An 18361-nucleotide genomic window follows, 5' to 3' on the forward strand; every position below is an offset into this window, starting at 1 on the left:
ATATAGATACTTTTGTACCTGTTTCCTCCAGCATCTTCACAAGGTCCTTTGCTGTTGTTCTGGGATTGATTTGTACTTTTCGCACCAAAGTACGTTCATCTGTAGGAGACAGAATGCGTCTCCTTCCTGAGAGGTATGACGGCTGCATGGTCCCATGGTGTTTATACTTGCATACTATTGTTTGTACAGATGAACGTGGTACCTTCAGGCGTTTGGAAATTGCTCCCAAGGATGTTCCAGACTTGTGGAGGGCAACATTTTTTTTCCAGAGGTCTTGGCTGATTTATTTTGATTTTCCCATGATGTCAAGCAAAGAGGCACTGAGTTTGAAGGTAGGCCTTGAAATACATCCACAGGTACACCTCCAATTGACTCAAATAATGTCAATTAGCCTATCAGAAGCTTCTAAAGCCATGACATAATTTTCTGGAATTTTCCAAGCTGTTTAAAAGCACAGTCAACTTAGTGTATGTAAACTTCTGACCCACTGGAATTGTGATACAGTGAATTATAAGTGATATAATCTGTAAACAATTGTTGGAATAATTACTTGTCATTTACAAGGTAGATGTCCTAACAGACTTGCCAAAACTATAGTTTGTTAACAAGAACTTTGTTAATGACTCCAATCTAAGAGTATGTAAACTTCTGACTTCAACTGTACATGACCATGTATTTACGACAGGCATGACGAGAGGCTGCAGGCGGCCCAGAAGGGAGGTCTGCACCCCTCATCTAAGACTCCTCCCCCCAGACCTCCTCTGCCCACTCAGCAGTTTGGAGTCAGCCTGCAATAGTGAGTATTTTAGCTGAGTCCCCTTTATTCGTCCCCTACCCCCCCTTAGCCGCTCCATATTTCCACCGTGGTTATGCCAACTAATATGATGTACCATACTGCAAGCCTACTGAACTAGACGTGTTCTGTTCCCAGTATTGCTGAGAAGAACCAGGGAGTTATGATCCCTCCTGTGATGTCCCAGACTGTGGCTTATCTCAAAGACAAAGGTAAGAAGATAGGAGCTGTCTGATAGGACCTTGGATCAGGTACCAGACCTCTACAGTAATATTTGTTGAGGTAGGAGCTGTCTGATAGGACCTTGGATCAGGTACAGGACCTCTACAGTAATAGTAGTTGAGGTAGGAGCTGTCTGATAGGACCTTGGATCAGGTACCAGACCTCTACAGTAATAGTTGTTGAGGTAGGAGCTGTCTGATAGGACCTTGGATCAGGTACAGGACCTCTACAGTAATAGTTGTTGAGGTAGGAGCTGTCTGATAGGACCTTGGATCAGGTACAGGACCTCTACAGTAATAGTAGTTGAGGTAGGAGCTGTCTGATAGGACCTTGGATCAGGTACAGGACCTCTACAGTAATAGTTGTTGAGGTAGGAGCTGTCTGATAGAACCTTGGATCAGGTACCAGACCTCTACAGTAATAGTTGTTGAGGTAGGAGCTGTCTGATAGGACCTTGGATCAGGTACAGGACCTCTACAGTAATAGTTGTTGAGGTAGGAGCTGTCTGATAGAACCTTGGATCAGGTACAGGACCTTTACAGTAATAGTAGTTGAAGCCTTTCACTCCCTCCCACCTCTCCTCAGGCCTCCAGACAGAAGGTATCTTCAGGAGGTCCGCTCGTGTTCAGCTCATCAAGGACGTCCAGAAGCTCTACAACCAGGGTGAGAATTAACCTTTATAACCTCCACAATAACCTATATAACCTCCATAGTAACCTCTCTAACCTCCATAATAACCTTTATAACCTCAATAATAACCTCTCGTACCTCCATAATAACCTCTCTAACCTCCATAATAACCTCTCTAACCTTCATAATAACCTTTATAACCTCCATAGTAATCTTTATAACCTCTATTAGCTCTACAACCAGGGTGAGATGGAACCTTTATAACCTCCTATAAGCTCTTTAACCAAAGGTAGAGGAGCTGGAACTCTGAGCCGAGGCGGGGCCAGAGGCGGGGGTCTCCCGGGTCCGGAGGCGGGGGTCTCCCGGGTCCGGAGGCGGGGGTCTCCCGGGTCCGGAGGCGGGGGTCTCCCGGGTCCGGAGGCGGGGGTCTCCCGGGTCCGGAGGCGGGGGTCTCCCGGGTCCGGAGGCGGGGGTCTCCCGGGGCCGGAGGCGGGGGTCTCCCGGGTCCGGAGGCGGGGGTCTCCCGGGTCCGGAGGCGGGGGTCTCCCGGGGCCGGAGGCGGGGGTCTCCCGGGGCCGGAGGCGGGGGTCTCCCGGGGCCGGAGGCGGGGGTCTCCCGGAGGCGGGGGTCGGTCGGTCTCCCGGAGGCGGGGGTCGGTCGGTCTCCCGGAGGCGGGGGTCGGTCGGTCTCCCGGAGGCGGGGGTCGGTCGGTCTCCCGGAGGCGGGGGTCGGTCGGTCTCCCGGAGGCGGGGGTCGGTCGGTCTCCCGGAGGCGGGGGTCGGTCGGTCTCCCGGAGGCGGGGGTCGGTCGGTCTCCCGGAGGCGGGGGTCGGTCGGTCTCCCGGAGGCGGGGGTCGGTCGGTCTCCCGGAGGCGGGGGTCGGTCTCCCGGAGGCGGGGGTCGGTCTCCCGGAGGCGGAGGCGGGGCTTTTATCTCTCACTACCAGGAAGCAGAGATCAATAATAATCCAGATCAACCTCCATCTCCTCTGTCTCAGATGACATCACACCACAGCCCCATGTCCCCCCAGACTTCTGTTGACTGCAGCAGGCCAGCAGACTGAGTTTCCATGAGTCAAACCACGTACTGTCTGACAACATGTAGAATCTGTTGACTGCAGCAGGCCAACAGACTGAGTTTCCATGAGTCAAACCACGTACTGTCTGACAACAAGTAGAGTCAATCAACCACACACTAGATACAGTACAGAGAGAGATTTGTAGAAAACATGACAATGATAACAATCTATGATTCCATTTCAATAGTTTGAATGTAGTGTTTGCGTCAGGGTTGTCCATGGAATGGTTTTACTCTGGACTCAGATAGACGTCCGCTGTGCTCAGTATTGATAAAGAAGTCCAATGGCCGCCATCAGTCAGAGGATGAATCTGTGGTCCAGGTTTTTAGCTGCTCAGTTAGACTAGCTATACAGAGACCTGATAACAGACTATGTGCAGAAAGAAGAGCACAACTCTCTGTCTCTCCTCCTCCTCAGGGAAGCTCAGTCTGTTATCAGGTCTCTGTCTCTCCTCCTCCTCAGGGAAGCTCAGTCTGTTATCAGGTCTGTCTCTCCTCCTCCTCAGGGAAGCTCAGTCTGTTATCAGGTCTCTCTCTCCTCCTCAGGGAAGCTCAGTCTGTTATCAGGTCTCTGTCTCTCCTCCTCCTCAGGGAAGCTCAGTCTGTTATCAGGTCTCTGTCTCTCCTCCTCCTCAGGGAAGCTCAGTCTGTTATCAGGTCTCTCTCTCCTCCTCAGGGAAGCTCAGTCTGTTATCAGGTCTCTCTCTCCTCCTCAGGGAAGCTCAGTCTGTTATCAGGTCTCTCTCTCCTCCTCAGGGAAGCTCAGTCTGTTATCAGGTCTCTGTCTCTCCTCCTCCTCAGGGAAGCTCAGTCTGTTATCAGGTCTCTCTCTCCTCCTCAGGGAAGCTCAGTCTGTTATCAGGTCTCTGTCTCTCCTCCTCCTCAGGGAAGCTCAGTCTGTTATCAGGTCTCTCTCTCCTCCTCCTCAGGGAAGCTCAGTCTGTTATCAGGTCTCTCTCTCCTCCTCAGGGAAGCTCAGTCTGTTATCAGGTCTCTCTCTCCTCAGGGAAGCTCAGTCTGTTATCAGGTCTCTGTCGCTTCTCCTCAGGGAAGCTCAGTCTGTTATCAGGTCTCTCTCTCCTCCTCAGGGAAGCTCAGTCTGATATCAGGTCTGTGTCTCCCCTCCTCAGGGAAGCCAGTGGTGTTCGAGCAGTACGGAGACATCCACGCGCCTGCTGTCATCCTGAAGACCTTCCTCAGAGAGCTTCCTGAACCTCTGCTCACCTTCCCCCTCTACCACCAGATACAGGACGTAGTCCGTAAGTACATGTTCCGAGGCTTTAGCTCGGTCTGAGTTCTCTGTCGGCAACGTTCAAACGCCCCCTTAAGCCTTAGCTCCACCCATCTCTTTAAAATGTCACATGACGACGGCTCCTCTCTCGTCATCGTTGGCGGCTCTCTCGTCATCGTTGGCGGCTCTCTCGTCATCGTTGGCGGCTCTCTCGTCATCGTTGGCGGCTCTCTCGTCATCGTTGGCGGCTCTCTCGTCATCGTTGGCGGCTCTCTCGTCATCGTTGGCGGCTCTCTCGTCATCGTTGGCGGCTCTCTCGTCATCGTTGGCGGCTCTCTCGTCATCGTCGGCGGCTCCTCTCTCGTCGTCGGCGGCGGCTCTCTCTCGTCGTCGTCGGCGGCGGCTCCTCTCTCGTCGGCGGCGGCTCCTCTCTCGTCGGCGGCGGCTCTCTCTCGTCGTCGGCGGCTCTCTCTCGTCGTCGGCGGCGGCTCCTCTCTCGTCGGCGGCGGCGGCTCCTCTCTCGTCGTCGGCGGCGGCTCTCTCTCGTCGTCGGCGGCGGCGGCTCTCTCTCGTCGTCGTCGGCGGCGGCTCTCTCTCGTCGGCGGCGGCTCTCTCTCGTCGGCGGCGGCTCCTCTCTCGTCGGCGGCGGCTCCTCTCTCGTCGGCGGCGGCGGCGCTCTCTCTCGTCGGCGGCTCCTCTCTCTCGTCGTCGGCGCGGCGGCTCTCTCTCATCATCGGCGGCGGTCGGCGCTCTCTCTCGGCGGCGGCGGCTCTCTCTCGTCGTCGGCGCGGCGGCTCTCTCTCATCGTCGGCGGCGGCGGCGCTCTCTCTCGTCGGCGGCTCCTCTCTCTCGTCGTTGGCGCGGCGGCTCTCTCTCGTCGTAGACGAGAGTTTGTACCTTCAGACATGTGAAATGGTTCTAAATGGGAACACTGTCTAGCCGGCACGCAGGGCAGCTGAATCAAGAGCACCTCCCTCAAACAGAGCAGCACCAATAGAATAATAGAAAAGGGGGGTCTATAGATGGACTTCCCCCATGTAACCATGGAGACGCGGGGTTCCAACCATTTGAGCGTTAAAAGTTAATCAGTACCCATATTATCCCTTATCTCAGCCAATCATGGAAAGCCATGGAGCATCCTGTATTTTTCCTTATAACTCAGTGCTTTCTCCTTGGCTGAACTGGGCTCCATTATGTAACACTGGAATTCATATCTCCAGATCCCAGACCAGTCTCCTTGGCTGTAACATTTTTATTTTATTTATTTATTTCACCTTTATTGAACCAGGTATTTATATATATAACCCTTTATTGAACCAGGTATTTATATATATATATATAAACCCTAACCCTTTATTTAACCAGGTATTTATATATATAACCCTTTATTTAACCAGGTATTTATATATATATAACCCTTTATTTAACCAGGTATTTATATACATAACCCTTTATTTAACCAGGTATTTATATATATAACCCTTTATTGAACCAGGTATTTATATATATATAACCCTAACCCTTTATTTAACCAGGTATTTATATATATAACCCTTTATTTAACCAGGTATTTATATATATAACCCTTTATTGAACCAGGTATTTATATATATATAACCCTAACCCTTTATTTAACCAGGTATTTATATATATAACCCTAACCCTTTATTTAACCAGGTATTTATATACATAACTCTAACCCTTTATTTAACCAGGTATTTATATATATAACCCTTTAATTAACCAGGTATTTATATATATAACCCTAACCCTTTATTTAACCAGGTATTTATATATATATATAACCCTTTATTTAACCAGGTATTTATACATATAACCCTAACCCTTTATTTAACCAGGTATTTATATATATATAACCCTTTATTTAACCAGGTATTTATATATATATAACCCTTTATTTAACCAGGTATTTATATATATATAACCCTAACCCTTTATTTAACCAGGTATTTATATATAACTCTAACCCTTTATTTAACCAGGTATTTATATATATATATATAACCCTTTATTTAACCAGGTATATATATATATATATATAACCCTTTATTTAACCAGGTATTTATATATATATATATATAACCCTTTATTTAACCAGGTATTTATATATATAACCCTTTATTTAACCAGGTATTTATATATATAACCCTTTATTTAACCAGGTATTTATATATATAACCCTAACCCTTTATTTAACCAGGTATTTATATATATAACCCTTTATTTAACCAGGTATTTATATATATAACCCTTTATTTAACCAGGTATTTATATATATTTAACCCTAACCCTTTATTTATCCAGGTATTTATATATATAACCCTTTATTTAACCAGGTATTTATATATATAACCCTTTATTTAACCAGGTATTTATATATATAACCCTAACCCTTTATTTAACCAGGTATTTATATAGATATATAACCCTTTATTTAACCAGGTATTTATTTATATATAACCCTTTATTTAACCAGGTATTTATATATATATATATATAACCCTAACCCTTTATTTAACCAGGTATTTATATATATAACCCTTTATTTAACCAGGTATTTATATATATAACCCTTTATTTAACCAGGTATTTATATATATAACCCTTTATTTAACCAGGTATTTATATATATATAACCCTTTATTTAACCAGGTATTTATATATATATAACCCTTTATTTAACCAGGTATTTATATATATAACCCTTTATTTAACCAGGTATTTATATATATATAACCCTAACCCTTTATTTAACCAGGTATTTATATATATATAACCCTAACCCTTTATTTAACCAGGTATTTATATATATAACCCTAACCCTTTATTTAACCAGGTATTTATATATATAACCCTAACCCTTTATTTAACCAGGTATTTATATATATAACCCTTTATTTAACCAGGTATTTATATATATAACCCTTTATTTAACCAGGTATTTATATATATATATAACCCTTTATTTAACCAGGTATTTATATATATATATATAAACCCTAACCCTTTATTTAACCAGGTATTTATATATATAACCCTTTATTTAACCAGGTATTTATATATATATATAACCCTTTATTTAACCAGGTATTTATATATATATATATATATATATATATATATATATATATATATATATATATATATATAACCCTAACCCTTTATTTAACCAGGTATTTATATATATATATATATATAACCCTAACCCTTTATTTAACCAGGTATTTATATATATATATATATATATAACCCTAACCCTTTATTTAACCAGGTATTTATATATATATATATATAACCCTAACCCTTTATTTAACCAGGTATTTATATATATAACCCTAACCCTTTATTTAACCAGGTATTTATATATATAACCCTAACCCTTTATTTAACCAGGTATTTATATATATATATAACCCTTTATTTAACCAGGTATTTATATATATAACCCTAACCCTTTATTTAACCAGGTATTTATATATATAACCCTAACCCTTTATTTAACCAGGTGCTCTGCTCAAAAAAATACACTGCTCAAAAAAATAAAGGGAACACTAAAATAACACATCCTAGATCTGAATGAATGAAATATTCTTATTAAATACTTTTTTCTTTACATATTTGAATGTGCTGACAACAAAATCACACAAATTATCAATGGAAATCAAATTTATCAACCCATGGAGGTCTGGAGTTGGAGTCACACTCAAAATTAAAGTGGAAAACCACACTACAGGCTGATCCAACTTTGATGTCATGATGTCCTTAAAACAAGTCAAAACGAGGCTCAGTAGTGTGTGTGGCCTCCACGTGCCTGTATGACCTCCCTACAACGCCTGGGCATGCTCCTGATGAGGTGGCGGATGGTCTCCTGAGGGATCTCCTCCCAGACCTTGACTAAAGCATCTGCCAACTCCTGGACAGTCTGTGGTGCAACGTGACGTTGATGGATGGAGCGAGATAATGATTTCCCAGATGTGCTCAATTGGATTCAGGTCTGGGGAACGGGCGGGCCAGTCCATAGCATCAATGCCTTCCTCTTGCAGGAACTGCTGACACACTCCAGCCACATGAGGTCTAGTATTGTCTGTCATTAGGAGGAACCCAGGGCCAACCGCACCAGCATATGGTCTCACAAGGGGTCTGAGGATCTCATCTCCGGTACCTAATGGCAGTCAGGCTACCTTTGGCGAGCAAATGGAGGGCTGTGCGGCCCCCCAAAGAAATGCCACCCCACACCATAACTGACCCTCCGCCAAACCGGTCATGCTGGAGGATGTTGCAGGCAGCAGAACGTTCTCCACGGCGTCTCCAGACTGTCACGTCTGTCACATGTGCTCAGTGTGAACCTGCTTTCATCTGTGAAGAGCACAGGGCGCCAGTGGCGAATTTGCCAATCTTGGTGTTCTCTGGCAAATGAAAAACGTCCTGCACGGTGTTGGGCTGTAAGCACAACCCCCACTTGTGGACGTCGGGCCCTCATACCACCCTCATGGAGTCTGTTTCTGACCGTTTGAGCAGACACATGCACATTTGTGGCCTGCTGGAGGTCATTTTGCAGTGCTCTGGCAGTGCTCCTCCTGCTACTCCTTGCACAAAGGCGAAGGTAGCGGTCCTGCTGCTGGGTTGTTGCCCTCCTACGGTCTCCTCCACGTCTCCTGATGTACTGGCCTGTCTCCTGGTAGCGCCTCCATGCTCTGGACACTACGCTGACAGACACAGCAAACCTTCTTGCCACAGCTCGCATTGATGTACCATCCTGGATGAGCTGCACTACCTGAGCCACTTGTGTGGGTTGTAGACTCCGTCTCATGCTACCACTAGAGTGAAAGCACCGCCAGCATTCAAAAGTGACCAAAACATCAGCCAGGAAGCATAGGAACTGAGAAGTGGTCTGTGGTCCCCACCTGCAGAATCACTCCTTTATTGGGGGTGTCTTGCTAATTGCCTATAATTTCCACCTGTTGTCTATTCCATTTGCACAACAGCATGTGAAATTTATTGTCAGTCAGTGTTGCTTCCTAAGTGGACAGTTTGATTTCACAGAAGTGTGATTGACTTGGAGTTACATTGTGTTGTTTAAGTGTTACCTTTATTTTTTTGAGCAGTGTGTGTATGTTTGTATATATATATATATATATATAAACTCTAACCCTTTATTTAACCAGGTAGACCAGTTGAGAACAAGTTCTCCTTTACAACTGTGACCTGGCCAAGATAAAGCAAAGCAGTGCGACAAAAACAACACAGAGTTACACATAAACAGACGTACAGTCAATAGCACAATAGAAAAGTCTATGTACAGTGTGTGCAAATGTAGACGAATATGAAGCGAGGGCCAGCCAACGAGAGCATACAGGTCGCAGGTCTCAGTGGTGGGTAGTATATGGGGCTTTGGTGACAAAACTGATGGCACTGTGATAGACTGCATCCAATTTGCTGAGTAGAGTGTTGGAGGCTATTTTGTAAATGACATCACCGAAGTCAAGGATCAGTAGGATAGTCAGTTTTACGAGGGTATGTTTGGCAGCATGAGTGAAGGAGGCTTTGTTGCGAAATAGGAAACCCGATTCTAGATTTAATTTTGGATTGGAGATGCTTAATGTCAGTCTGGAAGGAGAGTTTACAGTCTAGCCAGACAACTAGGTATTTGTAGTTGTCCCCATATTCTAAGTCAGAACCGTCCAGAGTAGTGATGCTGGACGGGCGGGCAGGTGGTGGCAGCGATCGGTTGAAGAGCATGCTTTTAGTTTTACTAGCATTTAAGAGCAGCTGGAGGCCACGGAAGGAGAGTTGTATGGCATTGAAGCTTGTTTGGAGGTTAGTTAGCACGGTGTCCAAGGAAGGGCCGGAAGTATACAGAATGGTGTCGTCTGCGTAGAGGTGGATCAGGGAATCACCCGCAGCAAGAGCGACATCATTGATATATACTGCGAGGCAGTCATCTGAGAAACCAAGGCTATTGAGTCTGCCGATAAGAATGTGGTGATTGACCGAGTAGAAAGCCTTGGCCAGGCTGATGAAGATGGCTGCACAGTACAGTGATCGCTGAGATCCTGGTTGAAGACAGCAGAGGTGTATTTGGAGGGCAAGTTGGTCAGGATATCATCTATGAGGATGTCCATGTTTACGGATTTTGGGTTGTACCTGGTAGGTTCCTTGATAATTTGTGTGAGATGGAGGGCATCTAGCTTAGATTATAGGACGGCCGGGGTTTTAAGCATATCCTAGTTTAGGTCAACATTGGAATTCATATCTCCAGATCCCAGATGATTGTGAAGTAGGAACCTGCATCAATATACTCATTTAACGGCTCTTCTGTGAAGTAGGAACCTGCATCAATATACTAATTTAACGGCTCTACTGTGAAGTAGGAACCTGCATCAATATACTAATTTAACTGCTCTACTGTGAAGTAGGAACCTGCATCAATATACTAATTTAACGGCTCTACTGTGAAGTAGGAACCGGCATCAATATACTAATTTAGCGTCTCTACTGTGAAGTAGGAACCTGCATCAATATACTAATTTAATGGCTCTACTGTGAAGTAGGAATCTGTATCAATTGCCAAACTTCCTGAAGTGGGTCACATATGAAACAGACCGCGGTGACCCGGTGTATCTGAACCAGAAAGAGAACCTCAACGTGTGATGTGTGACGTACAGCTTGTTGTTCCAGGAGTGGAGAGCAGTCTACGAGTGACCACCTGTAAACACATCCTAGAGAGACTACCAGAACACAACTACATGGTGTTGAAGTACCTGCTCTGCTTCCTGAACATGGTAACAACACCGCACGGCAACACACAACAACATGACACAACGCCGCACGGCAACACACAACAACATGACACAACACCGCACGGCAACACACAACAACATGACACAACACCGCACGGCAACACACAACAACATGACACAACACCGCACGGCAACACACAACAACATGACACAACACCGCACGGCAACACACAACACCGCACGGCAACACACAACAACATGACACAACGCCGCACGGCAACACACAACAACATGACACAACGCCGCACGGCAACACACAACAACATGACACAACACCGCACGGCAACACACAACAACATGACACAACACCGCACGGCAACACACGACAACATGACACAACACCGCACGGCAACACACAACAACATGACACAACACCGCACGGCAACACACAACAACATGACACAACACCGCACGGCAACACACAACAACATGACACAACACCACACGGCAACACACAACAACATGACACAACGCCGCACGGCAACACACAACAACATGACACAACACCGCACGACAACACCGCACGGCAACACACAACAACACGACACAACGCCGCACGGCAACACACAACAACATGACACAACGCCGCACGGCAACACACAACAACATGACACAACACCGCACGGCAACACACAACACCGCACGGCAACACACAACGCCGCACGGCAACACACAACAACATGACACAACGCCGCACGGCAACACACAACAACATGACACAACGCCGCACGGCAACACACAACAACATGACACAACGCCGCACGGCAACACACAACAACATGACACAACGCCGCACGGCAACACACAACAACATGACACAACGCCGCACGGCAACCCACAACAACATGACACAACGCCGCACGGCAACCACATGACACAACACCGCACGGCAACCACATGACACAACACCGCACGGCAACCACATGACACAACACTGCACGGCAACCACATGACACAACACCGCACGGCAACCACATGACACAACACCGCACGGCAACCACATGACACAACACCACATGACACAACACCGCACGGCAACACACAACACCGCACGGCGACACACAACCACATGACACAACACCGCATGGCAACACACAACAACATGACACAACACCGCACGGCAACACACAACAACATGACACAACACCGCACGGCAATACACAACAACATGACACAACACCGCACGGCAACACACAACATGACACAACACCGCAAGGCAACACACAACATGACACAACACCGCACGGCAACACACAACATGACACAACACCACATGACACAACACCGCACCGCGACACACAACACCGCACCGCGACACACAACACCGCACCGCGACACACAACACCGCACCGCGACACACAACACCGCACGGCGACAACACAACACCGCACGGCGACAACACAACACCACACCGCACGGCGACACAACAAAATGACACAACACCGCACGGCAACACACAACAACATGACACAACACCGCACGGCAACACACAACAACATGACACAACACCGCACGGCAACACACATCAACATGACACAACACCGCACGGCAACACACAGCACCACACGGCAACACACACCGCACGGCAACACACAACAACATGACACAACACCGCACGGCAACACACAACACCGCACGGCAACACACAACACCGCACGACAACACCGCACGGCAACACACAACAAAATGACACAACACTGCACGGCAACACACAACAACATGACACAACACCGCACGGCAACACACAACAACATGACACAACACCGCACGGCAACACACAACAACATGACACAACACCGCACGGCAACACACATCAACATGACACAACACCGCACGGCAACACACAACAACATGACGCAACACCGCACGGCAACACACAGCACCACACGGCAACACACACCGCACGGCAACACACAACAACATGACACAACACCGCACGGCAACACACAACACCGCACGGCAACACACAACACCGCACGGCAACACACAACACCGCACGGCAACACACAACACCGCACGGCAACACACAACAAAATGACACAACACCGCACGGCAACACACAACAACATGACACAACACCGCACGGCAACACACAACAACAGGACACAACACCGCACGGCAACACACAACATGACACAACACCGCACGTCAACACACAACAACATGACACAACACCACACGTCAACACACAACAACATGACACAACACCGCACGTCAACACACAACAACATGACACAACACCGCACGTCAACACACAACAACATGACACAACACCGCACGGCAACACACAACATGACACAACACCGCACGTCAACACACAACAACATGACACAACACCGCACGTCAACACACAACAACATGACACAACACCGCACGGCAACACACAACATGACACAACACCGCACGGCAACACACAACATGACACAACACCGCACGGCAACACACAACACAACCGCCATAACATCTCAAAGGGCTTTGTTCTACATATGGAGACAGACTCTTTACACAATGTAATGTCCTTAAGATGAGACATCTCAAAGCCCACTGAATAAATTTAGCTGAAAATGACAGTTTTTGTTTTTGTCTGTTAAACCAAATGCACAGCTATATGAATGCCGTGTAGACATTTTAGAAAAGGCCTGACCAACAAAAACAGACCACTACAATAATAGTCCACTGTTGAGAGAAATCAAACCCACTTCCCCCTTTTCTCCCATGTGAAATGCTGAGGTTTCAATAGGTTTCAATGTAGAGAAAACCCCTCTCTCTCCGTTCACACTGACCTTTAACTAACCAACCTTAGCCAGAACTAACCCACAAGGCCTCAGACAGGACGGCTGGAGATGTGTCCCTAACAGCACCCTGGCCCCTATATAGTGCACTGCCTTTGACCAGGGACCCATAGGGTATAGGGGAGCCATTTGGGATGAGGGCTTGCTCTGATCCAGATTGTAAGGACTCCCAGGGCTATGTATAAAGTTCTCCAGGAGACAGACTAATGCTTCACTCTCTGAGACTTTACATTCACTTCCCATGCTGATAATATAATGCTGCTTGTCTGGAACGTTGCAGGTTCATATGGTGACACTGTATTAGACTGTATCATCTAGTCAGATCTCTCCTGGGTTCTGTTAGACACGTTATCAGACCGGGCCGAGAGGGGACTGGTTATCAGACCGGGCCGAGAGGGGACTGGTTATCAGACCGGGCTGACGGGGGACTGGTTATCAGACCGGGCTGACGGGGGACTGGTTATCGGACCGGGCTGACGGGGGACTGGTTATCGGACCGGGCTGACGGGGGACTGGTTATCGGACCGGGCCGAGAGGGGACTGGTTATCGGACCGGGCCGAGAGGGGACTGGTTATCGGACCGGGCCGAGAGGGGACTGGTTATCGGACCGGGCCGAGAGGGGACTGGTTATCGGACCGGGCCGAGAGGGGACTGGTTATCGGACCGGGCCGAGAGGGGACTGGTTATCGGACCGGGCCGAGAGGGGACTGGTTATCGGACCGGGCCGAGAGGGGACTGGTTATCGGACCGGGCCGAGAGGGGACTGGTTATCGGACCGGGGGACTGGTTATCGGACCGGTGGACGGGTTATCAGACCGGGCCGACGGGGTCAGGATCGTACTCTATGATCCTTCTGACAGGTTGAATAGCAGGCAGTCTGTTTAGTCAGGATCGTACTCTGACGGGTTGAATAGCAGGCAGTCTGTTTAGTCAGGATCGTACTCTGACAGGTTGAATAGCAGGCGGTCTGTTTAGTCAGGATCGTACTCTGACAGGTTGAATAGCAGGCAGTCTGTTTAGTCAGGATCGTACTCTGACAGGTTGAATAGAAGGCAGTCTGTTTAGTCAGGATCGTACTCTGACCGGTTGAATAGCAGGCGGTCTGTTTAGTCAGGATCGTACTCTGACAGGTTGAATAGCAGGCAGTCTGTTTAGTCAGGATCGTACTCTGTGATCCTTCTGACAGGTTGAATAGAAGGCAGTCTGTTTAGTCAGGATCGTACTCTGACAGGTTGAATAGCAGGCAGTCTGTTTAGTCAGGATCGTACTCTGACAGGTTGAATAGCAGGCGGTCTGTTTAGTCAGGATCGTACTCTGACAGGTTGAATAGCAGGCAGTCTGTTTAGTCAGGATCGTACTCTGACAGGTTGAATAGAAGGCAGTCTGTTTAGTCAGGATCGTACTCTGACCGGTTGAATAGCAGGCGGTCTGTTTAGTCAGGATCGTACTCTGACAGGTTGAATAGCAGGCAGTCTGTTTAGTCAGGATCGTACTCTGTGATCCTTCTGACAGGTTGAATAGAAGGCAGTCTGTTTAGTCAGGATCGTACTCTGACAGGTTGAATAGCAGGCAGTCTGTTTAGTCAGGATCGTACTCTGACAGGTTGAATAGCAGGCGGTCTGTTTAGTCAGGATCGTACTCTGACAGGTTGAATAGCAGGCAGTCTGTTTAGTCAGGATCGTACTCTGACGGGTTGAATAGAAGGCAGTCTGTTTAGTCAGGATCGTACTCTGACAGGTTGAATAGCAGGCAGTCTGTTTAGTCAGGATCGTACTCTGACAGGTTGAATAGCAGGCAGTCTGTTTAGTCAGGATCGTACTCTGACAGGTTGAATAGCAGGCAGTCTGTTTAGTCAGGATCGTACTCTGACAGGTTGAATAGCAGGCGGTCTGTTTAGTCAGGATCGTACTCTGACAGGTTGAATAGCAGGCGGTCTGTTTAGTCAGGATCGTACTCTGACAGGTTGAATAGCAGGCAGTCTGTTTAGTCAGGATCGTACTCTGACGGGTTGAATAGCAGGCAGTCTGTTTAGTCAGGATCGTACTCTGACAGGTTGAATAGCAGGCGGTCTGTTTAGTCAGGATCGTACTCTGACAGGTTGAATAGCAGGCAGTCTGTTTAGTCAGGATCGTACTCTGTGATCCTTCTGACAGGTTGAATGGCAGGCAGTCTGTTTAGTCAGGATCAAGTGTAAACACTTTCTCTCTCTTCCCCTCCTCCTCCAGGTCTCTCAGCAGAGTATCATCAACAAGATGTCTCCCTCCAACCTGGCTTGTGTGTTTGGTGTCAATCTGTCCTGGCCTTCTCAGGGCTCTGTCTCTCTGACATCTCTAACACCGCTCAACATCTTCACTGAGATCCTTATAGAACATTACCATACAGTCTTCAGCTCCCGCTGCCCACAAGCAGAGGTACTGCCCTGATACCAGCCCTGATACCAGCCCTGATACCAGCCCTGATACCAGCCCTGATACCAGCCCCGGGACCAGCCCCGATACCAGCCCCGATACCACCTGATACCTTCCCCCGATACCAGCCCCGGTACCGGCCCCGATACCACCTGATACCAGCCCCGATACCACCTGATACCAGCCCCGATACCACCTGATACCAGCCCCGATGCCACCTGATACCTTCCCCCGATACCAGCCCCGGTACCGGCCCCGATACCACCTGATACCAGCCCCGATACCACCTGATACCAGCCCCGATACCACCTGATACCAGCCCCGATGCCAGCCCCGGTACCACCTGATACCAGCCCCGATGCCAGCCCCGGTACCACCTGATACCTTCCCCCGATACCAGCCCCGGTACCACCTGATACCAGCCCCGGTACCAGACCCGGTACCAGCCCACCACCGTACGGACAGGCTCCACTGCACAGCCCAACACCCAGCTACTCAAACCAACAAAACAGACACGCTGTGATTGTCTACTGGGATGACCTGTTTTTGAAGAATGTCCCCCAACCACCTGTTGCTGCTGAAACAAGATGGCTCCCAGAATCTGTTCCTTTTCTTTCTCCTGTGACATAATCCAGTTTGTTTTGGTGCACAACTGACTGACTTCATTGGCCCCATGGGGACATGTTGATACAGTGTCATGTAAACATTTAAAGTTTAAATACAAAACTAAATTGACAAAACAACTTTCATAACAGTTACATACCAATAAAAACATGTTTTTAAAGACTAGCCTGCTGGCCTTACTGGGTCTATAGGAACATTAGCCTGCTGGCCTTACTGGGTCTATAGGAACATTAGCCTGCTGGCCTTACTGAGTCTATAGGAACATTAGCCTGCTGGCCTTACTGGGTCTATAGGAACATTAGCCTGCTGTTCTTACTGAGTCTATAGGAACATTAGCCTGCTGTTCTTACTGAGTCTATAGGAACATTAGCCTGCTGGCCTTACTGGGTCGATAGGAACATTAGCCTGCTGGCCTTACTGGGTCTATAGGAACATTAACCTGCTGGCCTTACTGAGTCTATAGGAACATTAGCCTGCTGGCCTTACTGAGTCTATAGGAACATTAACCTGCTGGCCTTACTGGGTCTATAGGAACATTAACCTGCTGGCCTTACTGAGTCTATAGGAACATTAACCTGCTGGCCTTACTGAGTCTATAGGAACATTAGCCGGCTGGCCTTACTGAGTCTATAGGAACATTAGCCTGCTGGCCTTACTGGGTCTATAGGAACATTAGCCTGCTGGCCTTACTGGGTCGATAGGAACATTAGCCTGCTGGTCTTACTGAGTCTATAGGAACATTAGCCTGCTGGCCTTACTGGGTCTATAGGAACATTAACCTGCTGGCCTTACTGGATCTATAGGAACATTAACCTGCTGGCCTTACTGAGTCTATAGGAACATTATCCTGCTGGTCTTACTGGGTCTATAGGAACATTAGCCTGCTGGCCTTACTGAGTCTATAGGAACATTAGCCTGCTGGCCTTACTGGGTCTATAGGAACATTAGCCTGCTGGCCTTACTGAGTCTATAGGAACATTAGCCTGCTGGTATTACTGAGTCTATAGGAACATTAGCCTGCTGGTCTTACTGAGTCTATAGGAACATTAACCTGCTGGCCTTACTGGGTCTATAGGAACATTAGCCTGCTGGCCTTACTGAGTCTATAGGAACATTAGCCTGCTGGCCTTACTGGGTCTATAGGAACATTAGCCTGCTGGCCTTACTGGGTCTATAGGAACATTAGCCTGCTGGCCTTACTGGGTCTATAGGAACATTAGCCTGCTGGCCTTACTGAGTCTATAGGAACATTATCCTGCTGGTCTTACTGAGTCTATAGGAACATTATCCTGCTGGTCTTACTGAGTCTATAGGAACATTAGCCTGCTGGCCTTACTGGGTCTATAGGAACATTATCCTGCTGGTCTTACTGGGTCTATAGGAACATTAGCCTGCTGGCCTTACTGAGTCTATAGGAACATTATCCTGCTGGTCTTACTGAGTCTATAGGAACATTATCCTGCTGGTCTTACTGAGTCTATAGGAACATTATCCTGCTGGTCTTACTGAGTCTATAGGAACATTATCCTGCTGGTCTTACTGAGTCTATAGGAACATTATCCTGCTGGTCTTACTGAGTCTATAGGAACATTAGCCTGCTGGCCTTACTGATTCTATAGGAACATTAGCCTGCTGGCCTTACTGGGTCTATAAGAACATTAGCCTGCTGGTCTTACTGAGTCTATAGGAACATTATCCTGCTGGCCTTACTGGGTCTATAAGAACATTATCCTGCTGGCCTTACTGGGTCTATAAGAACATTA

General features: G+C 47.5%; 1 protein-coding gene across 5 annotated transcripts in view; it reads left to right on the forward strand.

The window, feature by feature from the left end:
- LOC110511598 (rho GTPase-activating protein 8) overlaps positions 1–16754 on the forward strand; it is a 40973-nt gene extending 24219 nt beyond the window's left edge. For all 5 annotated transcript variants that reach the window (XM_036945479.1, XM_036945478.1, XM_036945480.1 and 2 more), the window contains 6 exons: positions 686–796; positions 932–1005; positions 1601–1678; positions 3852–3980; positions 10652–10755; positions 15792–16754. In XM_036945479.1, coding sequence (XP_036801374.1) covers positions 686–796; positions 932–1005; positions 1601–1678; positions 3852–3980; positions 10652–10755; positions 15792–15989 — 694 coding nt within the window. In that variant the 3' untranslated portion in view covers positions 15990–16754. The remainder of the gene's footprint in view (positions 1–685; positions 797–931; positions 1006–1600; positions 1679–3851; positions 3981–10651; positions 10756–15791) is intronic.
- The last annotated feature ends 1607 nt before the right edge of the window (positions 16755–18361 follow it).

This window comes from Oncorhynchus mykiss, chromosome 15 (assembly GCF_013265735.2).
Source record: "Oncorhynchus mykiss isolate Arlee chromosome 15, USDA_OmykA_1.1, whole genome shotgun sequence".
Lineage (NCBI taxonomy): Eukaryota > Metazoa > Chordata > Actinopteri > Salmoniformes > Salmonidae > Oncorhynchus > Oncorhynchus mykiss.